This window comes from Diabrotica virgifera, chromosome 1 (assembly GCF_917563875.1).
Source record: "Diabrotica virgifera virgifera chromosome 1, PGI_DIABVI_V3a".
Taxonomy (NCBI): Eukaryota; Metazoa; Arthropoda; class Insecta; order Coleoptera; family Chrysomelidae; genus Diabrotica; species Diabrotica virgifera.
In genome coordinates, this window is record NC_065443.1 from 119,061,017 (window position 1) to 119,076,407 (window position 15,391).

General features: G+C 33.4%; 1 protein-coding gene across 1 annotated transcript in view; it reads right to left on the reverse strand.

Moving 5' to 3' along the window:
• Window positions 1–13,582, reverse strand: part of LOC114324154 (uncharacterized) — a 129,973-nt gene extending 116,391 nt beyond the window's left edge. The window contains exons 1-2 of the mRNA XM_050660782.1: window positions 13,567–13,582; window positions 13,306–13,473 (exon numbers count right to left, since the gene is read on the reverse strand). Coding sequence (XP_050516739.1) covers window positions 13,306–13,473; window positions 13,567–13,582 — 184 coding nt within the window. The remainder of the gene's footprint in view (window positions 1–13,305; window positions 13,474–13,566) is intronic.
• Between the last annotated feature and the right edge of the window lie 1,809 nt (window positions 13,583–15,391).

Genomic DNA, 15,391 nt, shown 5'->3' on the forward strand with positions numbered 1-15,391 from the left:
TATTTCTTTTCTATTTATTTTGGCTTCCTGCAGTATGTTTTCCAGGTGAAGACTAAAGAGAATATATATGTAAGGGGACCACAGTACGTTACACCTTCATTTATCAGGAAATTGTCTGCTTCTCTTCTTGGTAGTGTTAATTGGATTACTCTAATAATGTTTATGCTTATTTCTAGTTCTTCAAGTGATTTATACAGCTCCTTCATTTTTACTTATTCAAATGCTTGTTTAATGTCTACAAATAATATCATCCATTTTATCGTCGATTTTTCGTATTGATAGCTTTTCTTCTAGTATTTTAAGAAAAGAAAATCTGTTATCTTGTACTTCTTCTTTGTCTATGAACCTCCTGGTATTCAGTAATTATGTCCCTTATTTTTTTTACTATATTGTAATCATCACAAAAAACATAAGTTCTTGAAAAGTGGAAAACATAATGTATTTAGCATGACAACAAAGATTTATATTCATCTGCATTTCTACTTTTATAAGTACCACTAAAAAATCCTCATTTAACTAAGCTCTAAAAATACATTCCAGCATAAAAAATGTTCATAAATCCTATAGATGCATACACATTACACATGCAAAAGTAATCTGTATGTTAAGCAGTATTTTTCAAAACTTTGTACTGAAAGAGATAAGCAAACTGGTGTTTTATTCTTGCGGTTTATTTTCTGTGCCCTCTTTAAATTTCCAAATATTTGAATTGCAAATACCACCATCGCATGCAGCTTTGATGTTATTGTACGTATATGTTAGTAGGTTAATACTCCAGAAATAGAAACACTTATGGAAATATGTACTTATAGATCATGTTTATTTCCAGAACGGCTGTTGAACTCTCATTGACTCAACTGTTGCTCAGTGTTAAAAACAGAAACTAAATATCCACTGCAAATTACTATTTTTATTGGGAATAAACCACAATTTTACTTTCAAATAAGCTTGTCGATGCTTCGATTTCCACTTTGGAAATTGTTCTCAAAATACAAAATCAATTATACTTCATGATGTGAAAACGTTTGTAATGTAAATGTTTAATTCAGCATTTTAGAACTTTTTTTTAACTCATTTTTGTTGCCAAAATTGAAAATCGAAATTTCATGTTATGTTTTTTTAAGACTACGAAGGCTCTAGGAAATTCCATAGCGACCAGTCAATAAAAGTGATACATTTTATTGTTCTCATGAGAATCGTAAAAACTTGCTAAAATCGCACAACGTTTTAGTTAACATCTTTATAGAAACTGACTTTACATGCTTAAAATGGAAAAATTGTACACAGTATCTGCACTCTTCATCCAAAAAAGGCATTTTGATTTTGGTAGATAGGATCAAAAGATATCGAATTTTTACTGTTGAGTTGATAAACATTTAAAATATTCATTCAAAATTTGAGCACGGCTTAGTCTATACAAAAAGTGAACATTTTTGTTCATAATTATCTCTAATAAGAGGGTGGTTTAGGGGAGCTCGAGGTAGGAATGGCAAACTTTCTTGCATTTTTCTTGAGGTTCCAAAATTGACAACCACAGCAAAATCGAGCCTGTTCGTCTCATTTTTAGAGATCAAATCTCTCGGCGGGTATAATTTCCTCACCAAAATTATTTTTTGCCTGCGTTTGAAAGGGTATGTCTTAATCCTACAGGTATTTTCCTTACCAAAACTGAAATTGTTGTTTCAGGTAGATTTTACTAAAAGGCATTCAAGGGAATTATTTATCTACTATAAAATTACAGTAGGTACTTATAATAATTAATTAATTAATTATAGTATTTTATTTTTAGTCATAAATGGAATTTTGACAAAAATGGCATGTTTAATAGAAAGTAATCGCGCTAAACCTTTACTGCTATTTGAAAATTTTATTTGTTATAAGGTGAAAGTTTCAAAAAGTGAAGAAGTTTTCTGGAGGTAATAAAACAACTTGTAGTGCGAAATTGTTTACTATTGGGGCAAATTTTACAATGACTAGAAGTAGCCTATAACATAATCATGAACCAGATCGTCAGAAGATAGATCGAAAAATTGTTTCTAACTCTTTAAACGTAAAGCCGAAGAGAATATACTGAAAAACCAGCAAAAATTATTTTCCAAGAGCTGGCAGCTAATTTGCCTGAAACAATTACTACGATTGATGTCGGTTAGATAAGAAAAAATATATATGTTACAGTTCAAGTTGATTCTCAGTTAGAGTTGACTCCAACTAGTTGGAGTCAACTCCAACTGAAACGAGCAGTAAGAGTTGATTTTAAAAATTTAAATCAACTTTTACTCGTTGGAGTTGACTCTTCCTGGATCGATTCAGTAAATGTTGATTATACGAGAATCTCAAGTGCATTTTTGATGAGTGTGCGTTTCTTTGTTTTGGCCGTTTTAACTACTTATTAGTATAGTCTGTAACGTCGCTCCCCTTAGGTAAATTATTCTGATTCGATTTTTTGCACAAACTTACTCAAAGAAATACATCCGTATTACAATTGTTCGCGGTCGAAAAATTGTTTAACCAATTTTTGTTAACCAAATTCAAAATAATAATTTTTATCTACTCTATCTCATATTATGTAAAATGTAAAGGTTTTCTTGGGTGAAAATTGTAAATATAGATAGCAGTACATGAAGAGTTTAAAGTGTGTCTGAAGTAACAATGTATTTTAAATGGGTTTTACTTTTTCGCACTGTGTTTTAGCACACTTTCATATAATTAAACATCCTTAACTTTCGTCTTCGGGAGGAAATCAGACACGCCCTTGCAACGGCAACTGAAATGCTCACAAAATAGCGAGCACGGAAGCAAAGATGGATGACAGAGGAAATATTGGATTTAATGGATGAAAGAAGAAAATGCAAACAGCACAAAGCAATGTACAAAGCATTAAATAGAAATATTAAACAAAAAATAAAAATTGCAAAAGAAAAATGGATAACAGAACAATGTGAAGAAATCGAAAACTTATATAAAAAACATGATGACTTATTCTTATTCTGTTCTGTATCATACAGAACAGAATATATTATACAAAAATGTGACGAGGTCACCGGTCAAGAACAATTTGGCTTCAAGAAAGGTATGGGGACACGAGAAGCAATATTCTGTCTTCAAACTCTGGCACAAAGATACAAAGATCAGCAAGCAGACCTTTTTATCTGTTTCATAGATTTTGAGAAAGCGTTCGATAGGGTGAAGCACAAGACCTTGATAGAAAGATTGAACTACATCGGAGTCGACAAAAGAGATTCTAAAATTATAGAGGCTATTTATTGGAATCAGACAGAAATCATAAAGACTAATGGTAATACGTCAAGGCCAATTGAAATACAACGAGGTATTAGAGAGGGTCGTGTGCTATCACCCATACTTTTAACGTCTACTCTAAGGTAATATTTGCGAACTCTTTATCGCACCCTTCAGAAGGAATCAGAATAAACGGTCAGAAAGTAAATAACATCCGCTATGCAGATGACACAGTATTAATGACTGATTCGGACCATAGTCTGCAGATACTGTTGGATAGGGTTACTGAGAGTTGTGAAAATATGGGGATGAAGATCAATACTGCGAAAACCAAAGTTATAAGAATATCAAGGAACAAAAATTTACCTCTTCCAATAAATATGTGAAACACCAACAGCTTGAATACGTAAGCCAGTACAAATATCTTGGTTGCTGGTTCAACAATCAACTTGATTATAAACAAGAAGTCAAGAGCGAGAATAGAGGTAGCCCGACAGGGGTTTATCAAAATGAAAAGTTTATTTTGTAACAGTAGCATTAATATCAGCCTTAGATGTCGTTTTCTGCATTGCTATGTGTGGTCAATACTTTTGTATGGAACGGAGGCCTGAACACAACACAACACTGATGAACAAGTTGGACGCCTTTGAACTCTGGCTTTATAGAAGAGACTTGAAAATACCTTGGACAACCCACACCACCAACGAATATGTTCTGAGGAGAATAGGTACAGATAGGGAACTGCTAAAAATCATTAAAGTCAGAAAAGTTAGCTACCTGGGACACATAATGAGAAACGAAAAGTACCGCCTCACGCAACTGATCATCCAGGGTAAGATTGAAGGAAAACGGGGTCCCGGTAGGCGCCAGATTTCATGGATTAGAAATATCAGAAACTGGACCGGCCTTGATTCAACATCTTTGTTTAGAGCCGCATTGGACAGTGACAGATTTGCCAGTGTAGTCGCTAACCTCCACTAAAGGAGAAAGCACCACAAGAAGAAGAACTTTCGCCTTGTCATGGTGATGACATGTGAGCAATAAATTACAAAAAAAAGTTTTGACACTTTTGTGGTTTAACAGAAGTTTGAATTTTTAAATGTCAAAATGGTGCAATGATGCATCTCACTCGCACTCACATTTATAGCTGCGTCAATAGGCTCCTAGCGCTCATTGTTAATAATTAAAAATATGTAACCGCTTAGTAATAAAATAATAACAAAAATTTCTTCCGTATCTTGTAAGGGGGTCGTTAAAATTTTATTTGGTGACTTTCGGACTTTCATAATAATAATTTTTAACTGAGTTATTAAGCCTTGAAAATGGTCATTTTCGTATTTTGCAAATTTTAAATCGCGTATAACTCGAGAACAATAAATTTTACAGAAAAATCACAAAAGACCCCTTTTGCTCCGAATGACCCAAATGATGTAAAGAAAATTGTCGTAAATGAATTTTTTTTGTGAGTTTGTTTAAAAAAAATGTTTAAACCATTTTTCGACCACAGTACCATCCGACACCCTGTGGATTCGTTATAAGGACCTCTTTTTGAGTAAGTTTGTGCAAAAAAATCGAACTGAAATAATTTACCTAACGGGGGCGACGATACAGCCTAGACTAATTTGAACATATTCAGTAACATTTAATTTCTAGAATCGGCTGTTTGTGTGAATCAGAATCAACTTTTACTAAATGGCATTGGGAAGAGTATACTTTTCCTAGTTGGAGTCTACTTTTACTAGTAAACGTTGAATATAAATCTTCATTTTATATTTATAATCAACTTTTACTGAAACCAGCCGTTAGAGTTGACTCCAACTAGTTGGAGTCAACTCCAACTGGATAATCAACTTGAACTGTAACATATATACGTTATCGGCGAAAAATGATGCCTGATAGACTTTCTTCCAATATTGATGAGGTTCAAGAATTTGTGAAGAGCTGTGCTCAAAAAACATCCAAGGGGGAAAAGTTTCTCTTTATAAACTGTGCCAAAACTAAGGTAACTGTATTTAGTTGTGAAACAAAACTTTTAGCCACATTGAATTTTATACATAGAGGGGCAAAATTGTGGAATACATTCATTTTCTGTAAAATGGACAATTTTGGAAAATAATCCCGAAACTGGTCGATTTTTAGTTTTAAATTACAATTTTTCTCTATCTCTAGATTAGATCTCTAGCATTAAAGACATGACTTTATTCAATTAATATTAAGTAAATACTTAAATACTTGTAAGTAAAAGCAAATACTTCTTTTTATTCAATAGACCCAAAGTGTCACGAGGGCAAAAAATCTATATTAATTTTAGAGTTCGAGTGCAATTTGTTGCGATTATTTCATGAATAAAACTGTTCAAAACCCAAATTTTATTGTAATTTATTTATGTAAGTACAAATTAGTACAATTACACACAAAGTTTTTATAAATATTTGACGATTAAAAGTCATCACTTTTATAATTTTTAAAACATTAATTGTCATTAATGTCACTGAATGTATTTTTTCGTAGCAACGAAGGGCATCTGACATAATATACTTATACTTAATGACGAGCAATTATCAAAAATTATCAATTTAATTCAGATTTCTGTAGCTTTCTATTGGTCAGAATCTCCTATGAATGAAATAATCTATTTAATACAAAATAGTCTCGAGAGCAGTCTCGATACTGCACTCACAAATACATATGGTTATGGGGGAACTCTTAGGGTTTGCTCACTATGGAGACCAAAGGATGGTATCCTAGCCTCGAGTTTAGTATCCTACGCTACATTTTGGTGAACGCTCGCATTTAAAATAATGCATCTGGCGATCGATAATATGGTACGATCAGTACGAGGGATACCAGGGAGCTAGGGTCGACGCCTCGTTGTGAGCACAACTTTAACGTGTGCTCACTATGGAGACCAAAGGATGTTATCCTAGCCTAGAGCATAGTATCCTACTCTTCATATTCGTGAATACTGGCATTCAAAATAATGCATTTATTTTACATAAAGTTTTACATATAGTTTCGATCGCCAGGTAAAATAAATACTTTATTTTAAATGCGAGAATTCACGAATATAAAGAGTAGGATACTCTGTTCTAGGCGAGGATATCATCCTTTGGTCTCCATAGTGAGCAAACCCTTAGAGGCAAGCTGTGACTCGTCGCCGAGACTGCGCTTTTCACAAATGGACATTTATGATCTCGAGATCTAATTTCCAGTCCTCTATATATGCCAGAAGAGCTGAGACTAGTCTCAGGTTGGTGTTTCGTAAAAAAGTAAATATTGGCTTTCTAAAAAATAGGTGCGCGACATTGGACAGATGATGTTATTTTGTAATTACTTTCTCTTTACGAATAAAAAGAATTGTTGTGTCATTTTAACCTCAAGTTATACGGGTGTGTGTGAAAAAAAATGAGTTTTTATGATAAGATCACACAATTTAAATTTATATTCTCTTAAATCTGGTGTTTTATTAGTCTAGTTTTGTGCAGTCCAAACTGCACAGCAGACATTCGAACAAAATTATTGGTTATTTGTTATTTATATTATTTTTCTTTTGACTGTGTGTAAGCTTTGTCCATAAAATTGTAAAAATTTTCAGTGGCAATAAAACATATTTCTATTCTATTCTATTCTAAATTTTTGAATTGCTCTGCATCCCTTAACTACAACTCATTTACGAGAGCTTAACTGACTCCCAAGTTAATTCGATGATCTACCAATTTTTTCTTCCAACACTCCTTTTTTTTTCATCTTTTTTTTTCGTTTTTGTGCAATCGTATATGCAATTATAAAAGGTAGTGCTTGACACGCATACAATTTTGCTGTCACACAGTGGCATAGGCGCCCATACTCACGGGCAGGGGGAGCGGTGCCCCCTAGCTTTTCGGGTGTTTTAAACTACACTCACCGGCACAAAATTCCGCCACCCAAAATTTTTGATTAAGTTTGACAATTTATAACCTTATTATTTGTGCTCCGATTTTCAAGATTATTACACCAGTTTGTAGGTACATGTATTAATATCTTCTTCTTCTTGTAGTGCCTCTCCGTTTCGGATGTTGGCGACCATCATGGCAATCTGCACTTTGCACACTGCTGCTCTGAAAAGATTTGTAGTGGTTGTGTTGAACCACGTTCGTAGATTTTTCAGCCAGGAAATCCTTCGCCTTCCTGGTCCTCGCTTTCCCTCTACTTTTCCCTGCAAGACCAGTTGCAGCAGTCCATATCTCTCACTGTTCTTCATGATGTGACCGAGGTATTCGATTTTGGCTGTTTTTATTTTGATTAACAGCTCTTTTTTGTATTAATATCGTTTGGTATTATTCCGGTATCACAAAAATTTTGTCGGCATGGCATTATACAGGGGTGAAGGGAAGCGTTGTATTTTCTTGGGGGGCTGATTTTGTTTCATAGTCCTGTCATATTATCCTGGTGATCACTAAAATTTTGTTTTTTGAATTATCCGAATATTTTTTTTTCTTGTAAGAGCTGTACCATTTTTTGTAAATAAAAACATTGATTGTAAGTAAGGTATGCTTTATTGTCATAAAATTTTACCAATTTGTGGACAAAGCTTATACAAAATAAAAAAATGCAATAAAAAACAAAAAATAATAAAAAACTACAGACAAAACAAAAACAGAAACCAAGTAAATGGCGTGAGTTATACTACTTAATATAATTTACAGTTATTAAGTACACATTAAAAAATTAAAAATTTTGCAAACAATATGTATACAACGTCAGCGTCAGAGCAAAAGAAGGCGAACAAGGAAAAGGATTGACTCATAAAATAAAGGTTGGATTGATAAGATTAGAATGGCCCGCATGCAGCCCAGATCTCAATCGTATTGAACATTTATGGGATGAATTAAAAAAAAGGCTATTCGTCGTCCTCCTAGACCTCCAGAAAATTTGGTACAGTTATGGGCCTGGTAGAGGAATACTGGGCTATTCCCCAGGCAAGGATAACACATTTTTTTTTCGATACCAAACAGGTTGCGAGCAGACGTTGCTGCAACAGGTGGACATATCCGCTATTTAATTGTTGTGTTTTGTTGTTAATTTTGTTTTGTTTTGTTAATTTTAGTGCGTTTGATATTTTTAATTAAAAAAACCTTCAAAGCAGTGTTTTTATTTACACCTCTTACAAGAAAAGAGATATTCAGATAATTCAAAAAACAAATCCTTAGTGATACCTCCAGGATACCAGAAACGGAGTATGAAACAACACCAGCCCTTCATTTTTCCACAGAATATTTTAAAATTAGGAGAAAATACGTTTCAATTCACCCCCGTATAATTCCATTTAAGCAAAAAAATGTTGTTACCGGAATAATAAAAAACGACATCAATACATGTACCCACAAACTGATGCAAGAATCTTGAAAATCGGAATACAAATAATAAAGTTATAGATTGTCAAACTCAATAAAAACTTTTGGGTGGCGGAATTTTGTGCCGGTGAGTGTATATATGGTGTATGTTAATATGTATATATTAATTATAAGGGCGCCCGTGCACAGTGGCCTATGTATTTACTTTCTAGTCGACACGTTATTATCTTGGTCTCGTGACCAGAGCTGGGCAATACCCGGGTACAAGTACCCGAATTTTGTACTCTAAGTACATTTTGGGGTACTCAGTACCCAGTACCCGAGTACATTTTCAATAAAGTACTCGGTACTCGTACCCGTAGCGTATGGGTAAAATACCCGGTTCCCGCGTTTACTATACGAGTACCTTTTCCGAGTACTTTTTGCAAGTATAAACTTGTCGCTGCATATGGGATAGCAAATTAATAGCAACACGCAAAACGCCGTTTTCAGTATCAGCTCATTCGCAAAGTCAAGCAAATGCCTATTCTCTTATGCCATCATAATTAATAGCCCAAGAAGAAATGCTCCGAAAAACTGATGAAACTTTGAAAAATGAGTTATATTAAAAGCCAATAAAATTAATCAGTGAGTGTGAGTGGTGTTATTCTGATTACAGTAAAACCTGTGTTGCCGGCCACTTGTACTTATAGTCCAGGAACTGAAGCTTTTCACCTCGCAATTTTTACAGAATGGACCGATTTGCTTGAAAATTTGAGAACAAGTAGTAGATAGTCCAAGGATTAAAATCAATATGATGCCGAAAGGCGCTTTTACCATGGGGTGGTTGCCACCCCATCCCGGGGGTGGAAATTTGTTATTATATTTTGACCGCAAAAGTTTGATAAAAACATTCATTCTAAGCAAAAAATATTCTATAAATTTTTTTGATAAAATGAATAGTTTACGATTTATTCGCTATCGAAAGTGTTAGTTTTATATCGAAAAAATAAGTGTTTTTCAATAATATATTAATTTACGATTCACCCAATTTTTGCCGTACAAAAAATTTTCTCAAACCAATTTCTTGGGAATTAGATAACCTACAATTTCATATTTAAACATTTTTTCGTATCTCTGATGCTAATGTTTCTATTCTGAAGAAATCGACATTTTTACCAAACTACAAAAATTCGTTATTCGCTTTTAACTCCAGTTTTTTAAAAACTAATCTTTCTAAGCCAGTCAAACTTCTAGAATCTATTAATAATACATAAATAAAGAAGAATGAATAAGGCCAATGACTAAAAACACCGCTAACTTACATTATTATGCTTCTAATTGGATTTCTCCTTTTTTTTTTCTAAAAAAATATATTGATTTTTTAACCGTAACTTTTCTATTTTTGATTTTAGAAAGTTTGGCAAAAAAGAATTTTGTAGGTTTTTATAAGGTCTATAAGCCTATTAATATTAATTCTTTTTAAAATCCTCAGTCGCAAAAAGAGGTGACTTTGAAAGGGTTGGTAAAGGTGGTTTTTGCATGTTATTACAAGTCTTAATTATCCATAGCTCACTAAATTTTTGCTTTAGTAAAAATTTTTGCAAACCAGTTTTTTGAGAATTAAATAAGCTACAATTTCATATTTACACATTTTTTCGTATCTCTGATGCTAATATTTCTATTCTGAAGAAAAGGCCATTTTTTACCAAACTACAAAAATTCGTTATTCGCTTTTAACTCCATTTTTTAAAAACTAATCTTTCTAAGCCAGTCAAACTTCTAGAATCTATTAATAATACATAAATAAAGAAGAATGAATAAGGCCAATGACTAAAAACACCGCTAACTTACATTATTATGCTTGTAATTGGATTTCTCCTTTTTTTTTCTAAAAAATATATTGATTTTTTAACCGTAACTTTTCTATTTTTGATTTTAGAAAGTTTAGCAAAAAAGAATTTTGTAGGTTTTTATAAGGTCTATAAGCCTATTAATATTAATTCTTTTTAAAATCCTCAGTCGCAAAAAGATGTGACTTTGAAAGGGTTGGTAAAGGTGGTTTTTGCATGTTATTACAAGTCTTAATTATCCATAGCTCACTAAATTTTTGCTTTAGTAAAAATTTTTGCAAACCAATTTCTTGAGAATTAAATAAGCTACAATTTCATATTTACACATTTTTTCGTATCTCTGATGCTAATCTTTCTATTCTGAAGAAAAGGCCATTTTTTTCCAAACTACAAAAATTCGTTATTCGCTTTTAACTCCATTTTTTAAAAACTAATCATTCTAAGCCTGTCAAACTTCTAGAGCCTATTAATAATATAAAAATAAAGAAGACCAAATAAGGTTAATGACTAATTTTAATTAGGGTGGTGATTAGGAGGTTGCTTCGGATCACTTTTTCGCTGAAAAAAGTAGGGACTAACATTCTTTTCAATATACGTCACTTAATTTTTGAGCTAAAGACTTTCTTTTAATTTCTGGAGATAGATATTTTCAGGATCTAGGACGTTTCATCGCCGCCAGTTCATCGCCGCCGTTTCGATGCCGCCAGTTCATCGCCGGCCGATTCATCGCCGGCCGTTTCGATGCCGCCGATTCATCGCCAGTCAGTTAATCGCTAACTGATATATGTCCGGATTTTCGACCAATTTTCGACAGTTACATTTATTATTTATTTTTAATATTAATTAGGAATTCTAGGAAATGCGAGATATGACCATTCCCGTTGCCATACTTAATCTTTAAATAGACTTTTAAACTTTTATAATATAAAATATAATTTAACACTACAAATTTAATACTGTTTAGTATCAAATTTAGGGGAAGTAGAAATAGAACAGTAAATTAATATAATAATATTTTTTATCTATTAATTTGTCATAAGTTTTGAACTGAATTTAACGTCGTGTCGTGTCATCTCCGATAATACAAGATCAACTAACTAACTGGCGATGAAACGGCCGGCGATGAAACGGCCGGCGATGAAACGGACTGGCGATGAACCGGCGGAATCGAAACGGCGGCGATGAACCGGCGGCGATGAAACGTCCCATTCCGATATTTTCAAATGCTTTAAATTAGTTTGAATAAGTTATCCTCGAAAAATGCATAGTTTTGCCGTCTTTTGACTTTGAAACTACAGTATTTAGAATTTGACCAAGAAGAGCTATCATTTAATAATGTATAGCTCGATTACTATTGGTCTTAAAAAAATTAAAAGAAACGGTTTTGTTTATTGTTTCAAAAGGTACATTTTTGTTAAGTAAAGTTGTTTTAATAAAATGAAAACTTTTGGAGTTATTAGCCGAAAACTTGTTAACAACATTGATTTTTTCGATATAAAACTAACACTTTCGACAGCGAATAAATCGAAAACTATTAATTTGATGAAAAAAATGTATAGAACGTTTTTTGCTTAGAATGAATGTTTTTACTAACTTTTGCGGTCAAAATATAATAAAAAATTTCCACCCCCGAGATGGGGTGACAACCACCCCCATAGTAAAAGCGCCTTTCGGCATCATATAGATTTTGATCCTTGGACTATCCACTACTTATCTCAAATTTTCAAGCAAATCGATCCATTCTGTAAAAATTGCGAGGTTTTGTCCTATTTTAAGCTTCATTACTTGGACTATTACGGCCGGTTTCAAAATTCCCCAAACCAATTATATGTATGTTTGTATATTCCCTTATTTATATATCATCTTTATAATACGGACGCGGCCAAATAATCATAAATTTTTAAAGCCCACTTTATAAAAAATTAATGTAAATGTCGGTCAAAATAATTTTGTCTATTTGTTGATGGAAGTACTATTTATTGGGACCTATTGTATCTACCTAAACAGGAGATTAAATAACCTGCGTCGGGTGGGTGGTCCCAAAGTTCTTAAAATCCTAAAATAAAATGTCGTAAAAGCGTTGTAAAAGAGAAACGTTTGTAAAAATATGGTGTAAAGACTCAATTTTTTAACAAAAGATATAAAAAATAAAAGTGAGTAAAACATCAATCTGTTTTTTCCGTAGTATAGTATGTACCTATCTAGTTTTGTTTTATATTAGTATATTAGTTTTAGTAGTTTCCGATGTATAGAATGATATTTGCTTTTATTAATAAAATAAATTAAGTTCCAATTATCTTTTATGTAAGTATTTGTGGACTACAAAAACTGGAAATACCAGCCACCTTTCTATGTCGACCAATAGTTCCTTCAGTTTTAGTGGCCGTTACTGGCAGGATTTACTGTATTAATCAATGATCAATTTTTAAAATTTGTATTTTTTTTTATTTAAGTTGGAATTGTACGTTATTTTATGATTTCATGACTCATAAAATAAAAAATATGTGTAGTGGGGGGCAGAGATAATTATTACTTTCTTACCTTTTTTCGGGTTCTATATTCAAATTAATGTACTCGAAATAAGTACCCGAGAATTCGGGTAACTGTACTTTGAGTATTGTACTCTGAGTACTTTTTTTGATCAATGTACTCGGTACTCTGTACTCGTTCCTCAAATATGAAAAGTACCCGGTACTCTGTACCCGAGTACAATTTATCAGTACCCGGCCCAGCTCTGCTCGTGACTAAAGTCATCAACGAGTCTTCCATGCCGATCTCGAGACCGCAAGTGATCATCTCAAATGAACAACACCTTGAGACTAATCTCGAGATTTCATCTCGAGATTTTATCTCGAGATTTTAGTTAAAATTTATGTTCAGTACAGTATAAAAAAGTTGCTTACCCAAAACGAATATAACAGGCACCTTTGGCGATTCGAAATGTACATTGGTTCCGTTAAGCATCGGAAATTTTCCTGCTGGAGGTGTGGCAACGTTGGCAGCGGCTCGGGGAGTATTTTGGGCCCAAGTCTCTTGTCCTTCTTCGAAATTCTGAGAACCATCACTTTTGTCTGAAACAACAAAAATTATTTATGACTAAAAAATATTATAGGTTATGTAGATTAACTCAAAATGCGGACTGTAACAATAGCGGTGCAACGAACTCTCGACAGAAGACATTAGAGAAAAGTTTAGCTCTTTGAACAGCTATTTTATAAATCAAAATACTAACGCTGATTGTAAAATTTTGTAGCAATGGTACCTGAAGCAGAAAATATAAGACATGTACAAACACAATTAGAAAATTCTCGACGCGTCAAATATAACGATGACAGCACTCAGTTACCTTAAAATGGACACCCCTTCCCAGGGCCGCGGCCGTCTTAAGCATACACGGCGCCGGGGTGCAGGACTCATCTTTGCGCCCCCTTTTTTCAGAAGATTATAGGTATAGGTTACAGGTACGCTAAAACTAAAACTAATTATGGTTTAATTATTCAAAAAAGATCAATCTTATAACAGTCTACTATACCAAAGTCAACAGTTCTAGCTTTTAAGTTGGTAAAAGTTTTTATTACTTCGGTTTTTTTTTGTTACAAACGCCATCTGTTTATTTCAAACTATAAACACTAAGCATTTTTGTTGAACAGAATTTTTAAGAGTGATCGCCCAGTGGCTATAACTCTATTGGTTGAGTATTTTTCTAACTTGATATACATTGGTATGACTTATATCTATTTACACTACTTAATCTAAACTTATTCTAAACTTTTACTTGTTGTCTATTGTCTAAAGGGCAAATCCAGTGGACTACGAATATTTAGTCTGTTATTTTGTACACTGTTATCAAGGAGACCGATTACAAGATTGTTGGAGTGCACTTCAAGACGCTTTAGATATTTATCACTACACTGCGCGATCACTTGTTTCACTGTAGGGATTTTTAAATCACTGTAAATGACCTGGTTTGAGATAAACCAAGGGGCAGTCGTTATAGTTCTTAAAGTCTTTGACTGGAATCGTTCTAGGATCGCTATGTTGCTGTCAGATGCTGTACCCCAGAGTTGTACGCCGTATGTCCAAATAGGCTTTATGATGGAACTGTAGACCAGGAGTCTATTTTTTAATGATAATGGTGAGTTACTTCCAACTAGCCAGTAGTGTTCTTTAAGTACAATTCCTAGTTGTTTACGTTTGTTCCAGATATGTGTTTTCCAAGTTAGCCTTCTGTCTAGATGCAATCCCAAGCAGAGATGGGCATCGACACGTCGACTTTAATTGTCGACACGGACGTGTCGACAATGTCGAGAACGTGTCAACAATGTCGACAATGTCGACAATGTCAGCAACGTGTCCATAATGGAAAAAAGTGAGGTTATGTTATGAAATTATTCACTTGTAAACTTTCTGATCAGAATCAGAATCTAAACTTCAGTAATCTGATCAGAATCAAAATGAGTGGCAGAAAACTGAATAAAAACTATGATATATTATCATTCAAAGTATTAAAGATAGAAGGAAAGCACGCGGCTAAATGTTGTGTATGTGGAAATGTGATAAAAAATATAGCTGCAGCAAGATTGCAAAGTCACAGGTAAGAAGAAATATTTTAATTAATTTTAGCTGGATAGCTATAGAGATTTATTCTCTGAAATTGATATTTGTATCGGCTGATAACTAACCCCGTCCCGTACTTTCATTTTAAGAAACGTCTGCAAGTTAGATCGTGGCAATGGTAATCAATCCAATAATGAAATGTCGCATGTTTCGATATACGAAAATACTGGCTCAGACACAGGTTTTACACCTACAGTTAATCCACAAGTGAGTATATAGGACGTATGTTCTACTACATATTTAGCAGGGGCGGATCTAGAAAAAATTTTGGGGGGAACTTTTTGAAATTACATTTATCTATAATATAAAAATGAATCGTAAAATGTGTTCGGAGCCGCATAACTCAACAACGCATGGATCACCATTTCGGTA